This window comes from Octopus bimaculoides, chromosome 2 (assembly GCF_001194135.2).
Source record: "Octopus bimaculoides isolate UCB-OBI-ISO-001 chromosome 2, ASM119413v2, whole genome shotgun sequence".
In the NCBI taxonomy this organism is placed as follows: domain Eukaryota; kingdom Metazoa; phylum Mollusca; class Cephalopoda; order Octopoda; family Octopodidae; genus Octopus; species Octopus bimaculoides.
This window is the reverse complement of record NC_068982.1, coordinates 3,813,343-3,830,561: the sequence shown is the minus strand read 5'-3', so window position 1 is coordinate 3,830,561 and position 17,219 is coordinate 3,813,343. Positions and strand designations below refer to the sequence as shown.

General features: G+C 36.5%; 1 protein-coding gene across 1 annotated transcript in view; it reads left to right on the top strand.

Annotated features, from left to right (window-relative positions):
• The first annotated feature begins 5,330 nt into the window (after positions 1-5,330).
• LOC106884236 (cell division cycle protein 27 homolog) overlaps positions 5,331-17,219 on the top strand; it is a 50,304-nt gene continuing 38,415 nt past the window's right edge. Inside the window, exons 1-5 of the mRNA XM_052965945.1 lie at positions 5,331-5,481; positions 13,756-13,831; positions 13,976-14,123; positions 15,571-15,696; positions 17,031-17,128. Coding sequence (XP_052821905.1) covers positions 5,458-5,481; positions 13,756-13,831; positions 13,976-14,123; positions 15,571-15,696; positions 17,031-17,128 — 472 coding nt within the window. The 5' untranslated portion in view covers positions 5,331-5,457. The remainder of the gene's footprint in view (positions 5,482-13,755; positions 13,832-13,975; positions 14,124-15,570; positions 15,697-17,030; positions 17,129-17,219) is intronic.

The window sequence follows — 17,219 nt, the reverse complement described above, 5'->3', positions numbered from 1 at the left end:
TAATTTAAAGAAAGAATAGGAGTTATATAAATGCTGATTGAGATTTACAGAGCAGCCAATATAAGTATAAGTATTGGTCTCCATCACAACATTACATTTTTAAACCACATTTACTGCTAGACATCAACCAGAAAGTGGACATAACATTTTGTCTAAACAAGTACACCCAATATTTTCCAAGACATATTTATTATTACAGGTGTGACAAGAATAAATTCCTTTGAATTACAGGTACAACTCATTTTTGCCAGCTGAATGAACTGGAACAGTGTGAAATAGAGTGTCTTGCTCAAGGACACAATGCATTGCCAGGAATCACACAACTTTACAATCTTGAACCAGACACCTTCACCAATAAACCCCTCTCCTTCACCCTCTTCTTGTAACCCATATTGTGTCCACCTCTCCAGGATTCACACAAACCACTTCTCTTCTCAGAATGTCAATCTTCTGGAATTTACTCCCCTCCTCTCTCTCTCTCCCACTATTTTTTTTTGCATATGTCAACTTGCAGCTGCCCAAGAAAAAACATTAACTTTATTGATCTCACAAGTTTTAAAAGGTCCATGAAGATCGTTGGGCACATCTCTTTCTCCAGATCAAATGTTAATACACACACACATCCCCCCTTGTGTTTGTTACCATCTGTACTTCTGGTATAGATTGATTCTGAGGCTTTCAATCAAAGTTGTTAAAATCAATAACTAATTTTTGAGCTCTTTCTGACTGTTGCATGCAATACGTGTATCAGTTAGATGTATATAAGGTGTGTGGGTTTTAAAAAAAATTTTTCTCTATGTTTGTCATTTTATTTGGTTTATTGTTTAATTAACTCTAGTGTAATGTTGTTATTGCTTTATTTAATTCCATCTTAGTAATTGGTAAGACATAGGTTTATATAGAATGGTTCATGTCTGTTCTTGTTATTTAATTTCGTTTCATAAGCCATAGTTTGATGTTTGTTTAACCTTTGCATTTCTTTTATCGCAGTGAAGCTGAGGTTTAAATCTTCTTCCAGATAAATTATATTCACAGAAAATTCTAGTCTCTCTTGCAAAAGCATCTAGTATGTCAGCAAGTTGGTTTAATTAGGGTTTGTAATTATTCTTAATGTTTGTTGTAATTTAATTGTAGCATAAAAATCTGTTGGGAGTTGTGCATGTCGGCTGATACACGGTGATAACTGGTTGAGCTGATGAATTAAAATATGTTTCGTGGGCTGAGTGTAGAAGTAACTGAAGAACACATGTCAACATTTAGCAGAAGATTTTGGCATGTAAAAAGCACAACCTGAACGTGACCAATGCAGCATTTCTTCTAATACAGCATTTCTTCCAATGCAAACAGCACATAAAAATGCAGGGGGATTTCAAGCAGGCTGACCAAGAAAAAGGACTTTATATGTTGCATGTACACTTAAGTAATTAGCAGAAAGGGCATCTAAGAAATGAAGTCTTTCAATTACGTAGAAGACTTGTTGAAAACAGTTGATTTAGGTGTGTAATTTCGGTGGCCCAATCGACAGTGGAAGTGGGTGAACTGAAAGTGTAGCAGTGAGAGTGAGGACCGGTGGAAAAGCAAATCGGGTTGTTGTTATCTCAGTTGGCCATGAAGGGCAGATCATATGATATTTGCAAATAGTGTATGATATTTGTGTATATTCTTTTACTTGTTTCAGTTATTTGACTGTGGCCATGCTGGAACACTGCCTTTAGTCGAACAAATCAACCTCAGAGCTTATTCTTTGTAAACCTAGTACTTATTTTATCAAGATCTTTTGCCGAGCTGCTAAGTTACGGGGACGTAAACACACCAGCATCGGTTGTCAAGCGATGTTGGGGAGACACACACAAACACACACACATACACACACACACACATACATATATATACACATATGATGAGCTTCTTCCAGTTTCTTATTTGTTTACTGCCCACAAGGGGCTACACACAGAAGGGACAAACAAGGACAGACAAACGGATTAAGTTGATCATATCAACCCCAGTGTGTAACTGGTACTTATTTAATTGACCCTAAAAGGATGAAAGGCAAAGTTGACCTTGGCGGAATTTGAACTCAGAATGTAGTGGCAGACGAAATACTGCTAAGCATTTCGCCCGGCGTGCTAATGTTTCTGCCAGCTCAGCTTCTTCCAGTTTCCATCCATCAAATCCACTCACAAGGCTTTGGTCGGCCTGAGGCTATAGTAGAAGACACTTGCCCAAGGTGCCAGACAGTGGGACTGAACCTAGGACCATGTGGTTAGTAAGCAAGCTACTTACCACACAGCCACTTGTGCAATGATTTTTTGTAGTAAGACATGGGTGCTGAATGTGGAAAATGTACAAAGGCTGGAAAGAAGAGAGGCAAACATGCTCCACTTACTGAGTAATGGACATGTGTGTCAGAGCACACATATTGTAGGAGAAAGAAATCTAGACATCAGGTTCAAATTGCACTGGTATGGACAAGTGTTGCATGGGGAAAAGGATAAATTGGTAGAACAAAAAACTGTCAGACAATGATAATGCAAGAAACCAAAAGAGACACAGGTAGGAATGGTGAAATCTGATCTCAAATAAAGATGGGGCTTATAATGAAGATAGGAAGAAATGTTGCATTGGAAGAACTTTCCAACCCAGGCTGGCATGGAAATTGGAATTGGTATTTGAATTTGCACATTGCAAATTTGGGAGAAGATTTCTTGCTTGATTCCAGAGGAGGTTGCTCAGAGGACAAAACATTCAGGTTGATATCTGCAGTGGACGCTAAAGAATTAATCAGCAGATGGAACAATGCTTCTGCAGCATTGTTTTGTGTGCCAGAGATGTGTCGAGTCTCTCTCGGTGAGTACTTTTCTGGCTTGGACCACAAAGCAAAGGTAAGAGGTTTGTGGTCAATATATATAGTGAAGCTCCTTCCTTCAAGGCTGTGTTGAAAATGCTTCACTGGCAGGTATAACACCAACAATTCATGACTGAAAGCACTGTAACGCACCTCAGCAGGTTTCAGCTGCCGAGAGAAAAAGCAAGAGGTTATAAGTGTTGCTGATGAAATTGCTGTAAATCAGCGCTAATTGTAGTGTCTGATGCACCCACCATAAGCGAAAGCTTTGCATCGGAGACAGGATGTGCAAGGAGAGCTGCTTTAGATAGTTCATGTTTTACAGTTACAAAAGCTTTGGTTTGAGTAGGAGTCAGTGAAATGGTTTCAGTCTTCTTGAGTGGAGACAGGAGTCCTGTGAAGTGAGGGATGAAGTTAAGTAAGCCAAGGAAGTGGTGTAACTAATGAAGGGAAGTTGTAGGAGGAATGTCCTTGACAGCTCACACTTTGTCTGGTAGAGCTCAAATGCCATCTTTGTCAATGGTGTGACTATGGCAGCGAGTGGGAAAATGAAATCCTAATCGTAGCAAGGCATGTGTGTTGGGTACTGTTGCACATACGTAAGGCACCACAAGGTTACACAGGAACTTAAAATGTCAGCAAGAAGGGTAGCCATCTTGAAAGCCAAATGCACTCACATGGTTGTAAGAGAAAATCAAACACGCATGTTAAGGATATCACTAGTTTCTTTTTTCTTCTTTTCTTTCCTGAAAAATATTTCCCAAAGAAATATTTTGATGTCGAGTCACCAATTTATAGGGAGAATGTTGGTAAAAGGTTACCTGCTTTAGTAAAAGTGTTCATTGAGAGGTCCTGTAAGTGAGCTTTTGAGAAGCATGTGTAATGGAATATCAGAAAGCATTTTTATACAAAATAATTTAATCTATTAAAGGATAATGAGAGCTGACAAGTCGTCTGAGTGTAGCCAGTGTATGTGCATAAGTCAGAGAAAGCTTTATAACTCATGTTTAAAATGTGGATTCAATTGGAAGTCGTTATAAGCTAACAGAAACTGAGGTAGTGTAAATGAAAATATACTGTTCATTATATAGCAGAGTTGTGGGCTGATGGTATTCAGAAGTTCATGGAGTAAAGTTGGCATAAATGAAATAGGCTGTTCCCATGTTGTGAGTAGATATAATTCAGAGGTAGCAGTGCGAAGTTGGTGTGAAAAACAAAGAGGCTGTTCAGATGTTGCTTGTATGATGTCTTTCCACTAATTGGTTAAAATACCTGCTTCTCTTCTTGGGTAGAGAATTGCTTTTGGTATTAATATGCGCCCAGACCTGATTGGCTGGAGCTTGCCATAGCACTACTATGCTACAACGCGATAACAAAAATAGCTTTCCTGACATGCTACAAATTAAAATATATCAGAGCATAATAATGATAATTTGCTCATTGCAGGGATTCAGACAAAATAAAAGGAGTTCGTAAAAATGTACAGACAAGTCTGGTAATCTGGGTCGTAGAAAAGTGCTATGAAAAATGTAAGTATTTGTGTTTTACAGAGACAATTGGATTGGGCAAGTAGAAAATGTCCATGTCAATAGAATAATTTGTGTTGTGGAGCAAATGACACTTATAAAGAGAGAAATGTACATGTAGTTAAACTGGTAGAAATTATTCTATCGAGGCTAGACCAAGGCTTACCGTCTTGCTTTGAAGGGGGAGGAGAAGGAGAGAGAGAGAAGACATTTTACCGTGGCTCTTGGTAGCCGATAAGCATGCTTGAACAAATTTTGACTTTAGTTTAATATAGACAAAAATGGTTCAACAGGCTACTTAAGCATTGGAGAGCCTTTTTTGATTGGCTAAAATTACACACGACTAAAAGTGAATTTAAACTTTCGTCTGCATATTACCAATAAATTGAAAAAAATTGTAGGTGTCTTTTTAATAAAAAAAAAAAAAATTCTCCCCCAATCCAGGGTGACTGATTATATTTAAATTGACTGATCTAATAATTAACTTTCTTGATTAAAAGAGAGAATAGTATTGTTTTAAAATACTGTTTATAAGATTCAAATTTTATTTATAAACGAAATCAACATCAAAATGAAAAAGTAAAACAAGTATTAAATATTTAAAAATCTTTTCATTTTGCTTTTTCACTCAAGGAAGGAAAAAAAAGACAAATCTCTAATTTAATAAAACAGAAATGAAATGTGATCCGAAACAGTTAAAAATAATAAAATTTGATATCGAGTCTTATGAAGCGATCTGGTATTGATGTTACAACTAATTGAAGAAAATTAGTAATTGTTTTATGTTTTGGCTTACTTAGGAGATATTTAAAAAAAATGAAAACATCTTATTCCCACCAAAATAAATAAAATGTTAGTTAAAAAAAAAACCGACTCGCTGGAATATTTTCAAATTTCGTCAATTCCGTTCCTATTTTTGTAATCGACCGGTTTAGTGTTTTTTTCGCTTTTTCGTTTACGATTCGCAATCACGTGATGAATATTTGAAAGCGAGGCGTACCCCAATGGCGTACGGACTTATAACGAAATGGGGTGTTTGAAGATAGATCATGTTTATGGCCAAAGTAGTTGACGTTTAAAGACACGATGCTTATACAAGAACCAGTGCAGGTGAACCCATAGATTACCTTTTTGTATATCTCGCATCCGACCAACCAATTCTTTGCTTTTGTCCCTCTTTCTTTTGCTTGTTATTGTTTCCGAAACGGTCCTTCTCTCGGTTTTTCGGTTCAGATTTCAAAGAGTCGTTTTGTCGATATTAAATCTATTTTCGTGCAAACCAAACGGAAAATCACGAGAAATAATCAAACATTGACCATTCACTGAAAACTCGATATCTATTTTATAAATTAAACATAATATAATAAATAAAATGGCATTTATAGTTTAGTAAACGAGAGAGAATAGAGCTGCTTCGCTTTGTGTAATTCGTTTTACATTGGGAAGATGTCGGGGGACAAAATAAGAAATGGTTTAGAATCAAAGAGTTTATTTGTATATTTAGGATCCCTGATTGGGTTATTTATTGGCTTGTGTCTAAATAGGGACGAAATGGTTTTGTTTTGTGCTGGAATTATGCTCGGCAATATTATTATTCTGGCGACAGTCACGATTTTTGAAATCTGAAATGAAGAGAACCTAGAAAGGAAACATGGCTGTGGTTTGCTTTTATTTGTAACACTGTGCAATAGATTTATGAATTTGCATTTTAAACAAGTATCTCAATGCTTTTATTATAAGAAATATCCTGTTTTCTTTTTTTTAAAGGAAATTGCATTTTAATGAATTATCAACAATTCGTAAAAACCTCATTAAAATGTTTCTAGAAGAAAATAAAAAAGACCGAATCCCCCCCTCTTTGTAGACATTTTAAATATCAAACGAATTTATTATACAATTCGACAAATATTTCACCTTTTAATATGTAACTGTTAGTTTTTTTTATGAATATTATGTTTTAGATCTGTTTTGCCTTTCTCTGCGAAATTGATTCTGAGAATTGTTCAGTTAATGTTTGAATTTGAAGAATTCGTGTTAATTAAAAAAGGTCAAACAGGAATTTATAGAAGTTCCAGGGTAATGTGACATAAAAAGTAATATTTCTCTTTCATTTTATTAAAATAATGTAATATAGACAATAACAATCCCTTTATTTTTTATAATATTCCTTAATATCAGGAAATTATATGCGATGCTCCTAATATGGTAATTTCTTTTTTCATTTTAGTGGAGTTACATTTCCAAGCACTAGTTGGGGGTAAATGTCCCATCATCTGTTCCATGGACACCCGTCTTTACAACGTATTACTGATTTGTTTCTTAATTAAACCACCCCTTTCCCACCCTGGACTATCTCTTTATTGATTAAAAACACAAATACTAATTGGCTGAATAGTAATTTCCTCTTATTTCCACACTCATATATTCACACTTTTTATCTTACCTATGAAGTTAAAATATATTTTGAAACTAGATTTCGTTGGGTTTTCATGTAAACAAAAAACGAAATTAACTGGTTTCAGGCATTTTTCGTATAAAAAAAAGTTATTATAGTTTGAAATTAGAAAAAGAAAAATATATATATTGGGTTTTTATGTAAACAGAAACGAAATGAAGTAGTCAGGCAGAGGTTACTCATTTTCAAACCATCAGTCGTAATATTTAATAAAAATAAAACTTATGTCGAGGGGGGACCTGTTAATTTGTTTCAGTTGAGCTTTCCGTTAAATACATTTGTGTTGACAGCTGATTTCTACTGTTGAAAATTTATTCTTGCTTATGTATTGTTTATAGGAGAATAAGTTTCTGTTCCCTTTCAAAATTCTGAATTTAACCGTTATTTAGTTTCTATTTCAGTTCGGTTAACAATTTCTCGATTTTCCCCTCAGTGATTTCTTACTCTTGAATATAATTTTGTATTATCTTACAATAACAATTATGTTGTTTTATAGACTTTGAAAAAGTAGTGGAGTGTAGAATGTGTTGGACCGCCGAGGGGTCCATTTTGTTTGTCTACCAGCAAAGAACCTTTGTTCCTTTATTGATAGGCAGCTGTTTAACTGATTGACCACATTGCTTTTATAGTTTTTGAAAATTTCCTTTAAACAAATGCTTATTTTATGATTCTCTTATTAATATTAATTCAATGACAATATGGTATATACGAGTACATTTTTCGTCCTAACAAAAGGATTATTTTATGAGACACACAAAAAAAATGTTTCCTTTATATATTGCTTAATATTTTACCATTTTTTTCCCCTGTATATTTTCTGTTGAATATATCAGTTTTAGACTAGTTCAATATTTAACTCAGCTGTTTTTATTCGAAGTACAACTGAAACCTTCTTGAATATGTTCTCCATTGAAAAGTCAACAAAATGATGTCTTTGTATAGATTCTCACAGAAGAAATGTTTTCATTAGATTTAAATTTATTCTTTCTTCGAAAGAGCTTAATTAGGAGATAACTTGGTTTTATTACAGCACTATTGTTAAATTAGTTTAGTTCCTTGAACATACGAAAACATTTTAGTTATTTTCAGATTAATTTCCTGACTCTCCCACTCCATTGTTGTGTTTAACAACAATTCTTTATAGTTTTGGCACAGGGCCACCAGTTTTTGAGGGGAAGGGACAAATCGGTTACTCCGAGCCCAGTACTTGACTGGTCCTTTATTTTATCGATCCCGAAAGGATGAAAGGCAAAGGCTGACCTCGGCGGTGTTTGAGTTCAGAACGTAAAGAGCCGGAAGAAATAGCGCTAAGCATTTTGTTCGATGCGCTAACGATTCTGCTTGCTCTTTCTGCTTTAATAATAATCCTTTCTACTTATAAGCACACGGCCTGAAATTTTGGGAGAAGGGAATAGTCGATTACGTCGACCCCCAGTGCTCAACTGGTATTTATTTTATCGAACTTGAAAGGTGAAAGGCAACATTGAACTCGGGACGGACGAAATGCCGCTAAGCATTTTGTTCGATGCGCTAACGATTCTGTTTGCTCGCCGCCATAATAATCGAATCTGGGATAAATATACGAAAGTTTATAGTTTTGTCGATTAAAATCATTTTGAAACCTATTGTTTGAGGATGTTTGTACTAATTTTTATTTAGTTCCTAATACATTCTGTTCACATCTAGATTCCGTACAGTAGCAAGTTCAAGAATATTTGTAACGTTTTTTTTGATAAGATCCTTCAAGTAATTTTAGAAGGTTGTCTTAGGCAAAAACCCAGACATTTTGTGAATACGTAAAACTATTATTGTAACTGTAGGAATTTATTATTTAAATAGTTTGATATTAACATGCCTTTGTACAGACAAGGCAGTCTCTACCTACTATCTACAGTGATAATTTAGGAGTGCCACAAAAGATGTTGGTTTACATATTAATGAAATAAATTTATAAATTAGTAAACCAAATCATGTTTTTTTGAGGATAAAAAAAAAAAAAAAATTAAATGGGTGATAAAAAGGGAAAAGTATTGATGCTGGTAACCTAAGAGTTTTGGAGAGGTTGAGGTGGAACATTTAGTTTTTAGCTATTAAAAGATGAAAAAAAACCCAACCTTTTCTGTAGATTGTTCTCATAAAAAACTAACAATGATTATATGTGAATAAGTAGTCTTTGGCTGGCTCTGTTTACTCAGCAAACCAGTAGATTCCTCACAATTACACAAATTATAATAATCTATGTTGAGTGTTCTGTTAGTTGAATAAAAAATTCACTTGATTTCTATTCCAGCTGTTATCTTTCTCGCAGACAATCTCTGTTCTCTCGTTTCTAGCATTTGATTTCCAGCAACTATGGAAAAGTTATCACAATTGTCTTTTGATGTAATCAGCTGGTTCAGTAAATATAGAATAGCCAGAGGAGGTGTTTTACATCTTGTCTTTATTGTCAATCATCCACTAAACAAAGAGACGTTTCTTCCTCCTTTTGCTTTCAAAGAAGAGTTTTGAGTAATACTTGTAGTCTTTTTAACTCTTGGGCTGTTAATATTTACTTTTCACTCTGGCAGAATCATGGTTGATGGGAATACAGAGGTGAGAAGGTGGCTTCGAGTATTTCAGAGAAGAAGGATTTAGCAAAGTGTTTTGGCTGTGGAAGTGAGAGCGAATGCATTGAGTGAGTCTAAAGAACCAGTTTCACCGAATAATGTGATTTACCTGAGGATGAAACCAATGCTTGAAAACGTCTTCAGTTCTACTCCCTCTCTCACCTAAGAGGTCTTTGTTTTGCAACTTTCTTGGCAATCCCACTGGTACTGGTGCCACATGAAAAGCACCCACTACACTCTGTGGTTGGCATTAGGAAGGGCCTCCAGCCATAGAAACTATGCCAAAACAGACAATTGGAGCCTGGTACACCTCTCTGGGTTGCCAGCTCCTGTCAAAGCGTGCAATCCATGCCAGCATGGAAAACAGACATCAAACGATGATGTTTATTAAATAAAACTTGTTTATTCCCAATGATTTAACTTTTCCAAACAGTTTTAGGTTATAGCTCAAATATTTTTCTTCACCAAAACTTAATATCTGAAGCCTAACTTCTTGTACAAATTTCATCCACTTTCAATGCAGTGATGGGTCAGACAGCTTGGATCTGTCCCACTCCTGGGGTCGTTTGGGTCCTGTTAAGTCCTTCAACTTATGGAAGCGGGACCTTAAAAGGTAATGATGAAATCTGTACAAGAGAAAGTTATGCTTGAGATATTTTAGTTTTGGCATGGAAAAATATTGGAGTTATATCCTAAAATGTTTTGGCAAATTTTAAATCATTGAGAATAAAACATGCTTTAGATTATTTATCAGGGGTTTTATATGGCAAAGCCCATATTCTGAGGAGACTCATTAAAATCAAACCTATTAATTTCAATGTCAGTCATGCAACTTGTTGAAAAAGAAGGTTTGAACCCCAAAATTATTCTACAGCAGGACTAAATATTTTAAACTTATAAATATGCTTTTGTATTTATTTGCTTATGTTCTTCAATATTTTTTTTTGTATCAAGAGAGCAACTGGATTGAAGAAGAGTCGTTTACCATTCATATAGCTTTGCAAGAAAATTTTAACTCTTCCACCTTTGGAAAAATAGATGACTGGGCATTAAAATCTCCTGTTTGTTTTCCATGCTGGCATGGGTTGGGCATTAAAATCTCCTGTTTGTTTTCCATGCTGGCATGGGTTGGGCATTAAAATCTCCTGTTTGTTTTCCATGCTGGCATGGGTTGGGCATTAAAATCTCCTGTTTGTTTTCCATGCTGGCATGGGTTGGACAGGTCAACAGGGACTGGCCAGCTGGAATGCTACACCAGGCCCCATCTGTTTTGGTATGGCTTCTACAGCTGGATGTACTCCTTAATACCAACAGAGTGTATTGGGTGCTTTTTATGTGGCACCAGTGGGGGTCACCAGGTAGCTCGCAAAATAAAAACCTCTCAACTGAGGGACAGGGTGGAACCGAGGGAAGTGGCTGTGAGCCAAGAGAGAGGTTAGGGTATAATAGAGGGACTGAGATGTCTTGCTATAGAAGGGATACTTGGTTACCCCAGTAGGACAGGGAAGGTGTCTAGAGATATTTCCTGCAATTAAGGTGATTAACCACACAGCTGATTACTTACTGGATTTACAGCAACAAAATTGGTTTTGTGACTCTTGAGTTTTGGTTGTGAGATGCAAAAAATAAAATCTTTTCTCACTTTACTGCTATCAATCTGTAAAGGTTTTAGTCAATCTTAACTTGAGCATTATCAATCTCTATTGAATGACTAGGTTTCCATTTTGATATAAAAGGGTACAACCTCACATCATCATCATCATCATTAAACGTTGTTTAACGTCCGCTTTCCGTGCTAGCATGGGTTGGATGGTTTGACTGAGGGCTGGCGAGCCAGGAGGCTGCACCAGGCTCCAATCTGATCTCGCAAAGATTCTACAGCTGGATGCCCTGCCTAACACCAACCACTCTTTTTTACGTGCCACCTGCACAGGAGCCAGACCGGCGGCACTGGCAACAACCACGCTTGAATGTTGTCTTTCACGTGCCAGTAAGGCGGCACTGGCAATGATCATGCTCAAATGGTGATTTTTTACATGTCAGCGGCCCTGGCAACGATCACGCTTGGATGGTGCTTTTAACATTCCACTGGCACGAGTGCCAATCAGGCAGTACTGTCATTGGCCATGTCTGCGATTTTGATTTCACTTGCCTCAACAGGTCTTCGCAAGCAAAGTTTATTGTCCAATGAATGAAGGGTACTCATAAGTGGGCTGGTTATACACCGCTGGCATAGGCCATGGGTTATGGTCCCACTTGGCTTGCCGGGTCTTCTCAAGCACAGCATATCTCCAAAGGTCTCAGTCACTAATCATTGCCTTGGTGAAGCCATATATGCATATGCAGACGTGTGTGTGGCTGGCTGGCTGGTAGGCTCTCATTTCCTGATGGAATCCTGGGGCTATTTGTGACAGTGTTCTGTCTCTCTCAGATATGAAGACAGGGATTGAACTTAGATACATGATGATGAAATTCACTTCATAATTAGGTTTATTTAAATGATATAAAGACAGAAATATACTATAGCATAGATTTCTGCCTTTATATGTTTAACCATGTTTTTAGTTACTTCCCAGTTTGTTTCTATTGCTTTTCTCCTTCACTGAATTACTCTTCTCCAGCCATGTTAATTTCCTTTGTTCACTTCATCTGTTTAACTCCTGTCAATAAGAAGCCTCTACATGGTTATTCAACCTGCTAGAAACAGTAGTTAAATCTTAAATTACATGTTACTATCTTAAAAAATGTCATGAATATACAAAAGGATGAGTTGGTCTCACACTTTGAACATCTTTGATCATGTCTGCACGATCAGGACTGGTCTGGCGCCCTTCCTCCTCTGACCAATTCTAATTGCTTTATACTTTCTCTTGTTTGGCTTCTATTCTGGTTATATCCAACTGTACATACATATTTCTACATAGATATCATCTATTCTCATGATATCCTATTGTCTTAGTTACCTTTATTACCATTAAACTATGTGACCTTATCTTCTGGATCTGAAATGCTGATATTATCATTGGAGCCATCATCAGCATTAGTCAGATTGTCTTTAGAATGAGACAGTGTTTATTGTGAAATATGGCAGTAGTTCATATTGTGAATGGGATTTACAAAATCTATTGTAAATTATATGTGGATTTATGAAAGAGGTTATCTTAACATTAATTTCCCATTGTAATAGATGAGAGTTGTTGATGAACCATTGTTCATCTTAGTTTATGTCCTGAAATCATTAATTGTGATATTTATTTGATAGTGTCAACTAGTTGTCTGTACTTAACAGTATATTTCCTTGTAGCACACCGTTCTATAGAAATTTTCAATTTGGAAAGACAATGCCATTGAATCTGATTAGTGAAGTGGTAGTAACTCCAACTTTCATCATTCTTTGTAGCAAATTAAATTCCAAAGCCTTTCATTTTAAATTCCTTACGGATATTACTTTCCTAATCTGGCCAACATTTTGTTTTTGCATTAGACAAATACAATTTGACCACATCTCCTTCAGTTACTGTAACTGCTCATGTTAATGCCAGCAGGAATCCTTTCCAGATTCAATATCACTAATACAACTCTAAGACTGAGCATAGATTTTCTTATCATGGTATATTCTAAACATCTCTGTAGCTTTGCTCTGTTCTACATGCCATGACTATTGTTTAGAGTAGTGTTTCTCACCATTTTTGACCTATCGACCCCTTTGATTCCTATTTTGCTATATTGGACCCCCATAGCCATTTGATGCTTAAAAACCTTATATTTTTAGAATGAAATATTAGAAATTGTATTTAAAAAAATTAAACATCATTTAACATCTGTTGTCCATGCTGGCATGGGTTGGAAGGTTTGACCAGGGCTAGTGAGTTGGAAGGCTGCACCGGACTCCAGTCTGATTTGGCATGGTTTTCTACCGCTGGATGCCCTTCCTAACGCCAACCACTCTGAGAGTGCAATGGGTGCTTTTACGTGCCACTAGCATGGGTGCCATTTGCATGACACTGGTATCTGCTATGACTGATTTTGCTCAGCTTGATAGGTCTTCTTCTCAAGCACGACATGCCAAGGTCTCGGTCATTCATCATTGTCTCCGTGACGCCCAACACTTGAAAGAAACTTTGCCTCCGTGAGGCCCTTGTAAAAGTGTAACCAGTTTATTGTACATAGATTTTTAATAACAAAATTTTACACGCCCCTCCGTCTTGTGGACCCTAGTTGAGAACCACTGACTTAGAGGGTCTGTGATATACTTTCTTGCAAAGCTCCTTTATCCTCCTCCCTGTGTGAAAATTATATTCACCTATCCATTCTGTGTTTCAGGCTGCGATCTGGGACGCTCTGAACAACTATGCAGTTACTGATGCTACTTTTTTGGCTGAAAGATTATTTTCAGAAGGTACCATTTCAATGTTTTTAATCTTTCTTTGGAAATTTCATCTCTTAATATCTAAGAATAATTAGTCTTGATAGAATTGTTAAGCTTTTCAACTAATTTCATGCATTCACTATTAATTGTTAATTATTAACGTTTCTCTTTCAGTTGCAAACGATGAGTCTTTGTATCTTCTTGCTACCTGCTATTATCGAGCAGGGAAACCTGTTCAGTCTTATTTACTGTTGCAGTCCCGTGGGTGCCACACGGCTCAGTGCAAGTACCTTTTGGCAAAATGTTGCTTTGATACTGATAGGTAGGTCTTTTTTTGGCATCTCTCCTCTTATCCAAAAGGGATTTCTCAAAATTTGTTGTTTTGTGAAATGTATTAAAACCTTTGTGCTTTTGGGGCATTCATAGGGGTTAAGATGTTGGGCTCATAATTGTTAGGTTGGGAGTTCAATTTCTGGATTGACTGGCACGTTTGTCCTTGAGCAAGTTACTTCATTTCATATTATGACTACTAATGGCAGCCGGGATTAACCAGAAACTGGAATAAACTTTGGTCTAATAAGCTTATAGGCTTATAGATGGACCTTTTTATTTTTGAAATTATAAGGGTACCACTTAAGACTTCTTGTTAAGGTATTATAACTAGCAACAGTTAGGCTTTTACTCTGTACTTTCTGCTCAGCAGTGACCTCTTCCACCCTACTGTACGTTCTCACGACTTGGTGGACTGCATTATACATCTTGGTCACACACGCACTGCAGGTGATGGTGCACAAGAGGGGAATATGTTCATACGGCCATATGTTGTGGTGAATGGTTGAAATACTTTGTTGTCAGTGGAGTATAATCATAAAAGAGGAACACTCAAGAAGATTTACTTCTGTATATTTGGAGCTGGGTTATTCTGTTTGTTCTTATCGATGACATTTTGGCATTACAGCAATCCCCTGCCTATTGCAGGTATTATGTACCACCCTGCGATAGGTGAAAACGTGTGAAGTAGAAACAGTACTGTATATAAAGGTGGTAAGCTGCCAGAAATGGTAGCATGCCGGGCAAAATGCTTGGCGGTATTTTGTCTACTGCTACATTCTGAGTTCAAATTCCGCTGAGGTCGACTTTGCCTTTCATCCTTTCGGGTTGATAAATTAAGTACCAGTTACGCACTGGGGTCGATGTAATCGACTTAATACCTTTGTCTGTCCTTGTTTGTACCCTCTACGTTTAGCCCCTAGTGGGCAAGAAAGAAATAGGAAACAGTACTGTATATTTTTTAAAAATTATTTTTATAATCTGTATATATTTATTTTATCATAAATGCAAAACAACACCAGAGGAATCAACGTAAGCTTAAATAATAAACCTCGATATAGCGAGGGACATATTGTATAATATGTAAGTCATTGTATGGGTTGAGGTGTTGAGAATTGTTTTGCTGACTTGTTTGAATTGAAGGCAACTTTTTTCAAGCTATCAATCGTTTCTTCTACTTTTACTGTATTTCATATCAGTCTTTTCAGAATTAGTGTTCTTCAAATTTAGTGTGTAGATTGAGCAACCGAAATAGTTTGTGTATTGTATTAGTCATTCTTTTGGCAAAGGAACTGTGAAGTGTTTCCTTTCATTTTCGGTAGTCTTTTTTATTTTATTAACATTGAAATGTAGGAATAATTCATTATGCAACACTTGAAATGTGAAAAAAATTCTGTTTTGAAGATAAATTTGATTAAAAATTTTGTGTCCATTTTTAGATTATCAGAAGCTGAAGAGCTCTTGGTTGGAAATGCTGTCTCGAAGAGCAAAACATTTGAAGAAATTGAAGTGGAATATGGTCCAGTGGCCTGCCATGTATTTAGCTTATTAGGAAATCTTTATAGGTAATTTGATTTTCCCAGTATTTACATCACAGGAAGCGCAATAATAATCCTTTTCATCAACTCCTTCATTTTACTTGGATTTTTTTTTCTGTTTCCAGTTGTGGATATTTTTTTTTACCATTATTGCATTTGTTTTAACAATGAGGTACAATAATTGTTATGTTAAAATGCTTGAATATTGATATTCTGGTCACGTAATTATCTACTCTGTTGTAAGACTGTGAGCTGGCAGAAACGTTAGCACGCTGAACAAAATGCTTAGCGGTATTTCGTCTGTCTTTACGTTCTGAGTTCAAATTCTGCTAAGGTTGACTTTGCCTTTCATCCTTTCTGGGTCGATAAATTCAGTACCAGTTATGTACTGGAGTTGATCTAATTGACTGGCTCCCTCCCCCAAAATTTCAGGCCTTGTGCCTAGAGTAAAAAAGAATATCTACTCTTGTTTTCCTATATAAAACATGTAACTCTACTTAGGTTAACAAACCAGTTCAGATTTGATGTTGCAGTTATTTAAAGATAAGGATGTTATCTCCATGTAAATGCTAATGTCCTTTCTTGCTACTAACTGCTCAGCAGTGAAATTAAGAATGAATTTTTTTGTTTTTGTCAGTCTATTGCACAAGAAAGCTCAGTGATTTGCTTTGTCCAAACGCATTACACAATTGTTAAACTCTTGATTATGTGATCAGTAGTTTAGTATCATCATCATTTAATATCTGCTTTCCATGCTGGCATGGGTTGGATGGTTTGACTGATGACTTGCAAGCCAGGAAGATGCACCAGACTCCAATCTGATCTGGCATGGTTTCTACAGCTGGATGCCCTTCCTAATGCCGACCACTCCGTGAGTGTAGCAGGTGCTTTTTATGTGCCACTGGCACAGGAGCTAGTCAAGTGGCACTGGCATTGACCACACTCGATTGGTCCCTTTTATGCCACCAGCACAGGTGCCAGTTAGGCTGCACTTGAATGGTGCTTTTTACATGCCACCGGCACAGGAGCCAGTCAGGCGGCGCTGGCATTGCCCATGGTTGAATGGTGCTTTTTATGCCACTGGCATGGGTGCCAGTCAGGTGGCATTGGCTTCAGTCACCCTCAAATGGTGCTTTTTACACACCACTGGCATGGAAGCCAATTAGGCAACATTGGATTGTCTTAATAGTAAGCTGTTTACATGTTTCGAACCTTTTTTTTTTTATATTGGTTTCTGTTGCTGCTACAAATTTTAACTTCTGTTTTTTATTGACTCAATTTTTAAGATTTAACTGCTTGGCATGTGGCATATCTTTTAGCTGCATTTTCTCTAATCCCATATTTCTTGTTCTCAATTTCAGTAAAACTGAGCGGTTTTCACATGCTTCAGAATGTTATCAAAAAAGTTTAAAACTAAACCCTTTATTATGGTCTTCATTTGCTAAACTCTGCAGTCTAGGTAAGCAGCTCTTTTTTTTTTTTTTTTATCTTGTATGGTTACTAATCCTTGTGAGACTCAGCCAAATTATTGAGCAAAAGCAAAATACCTC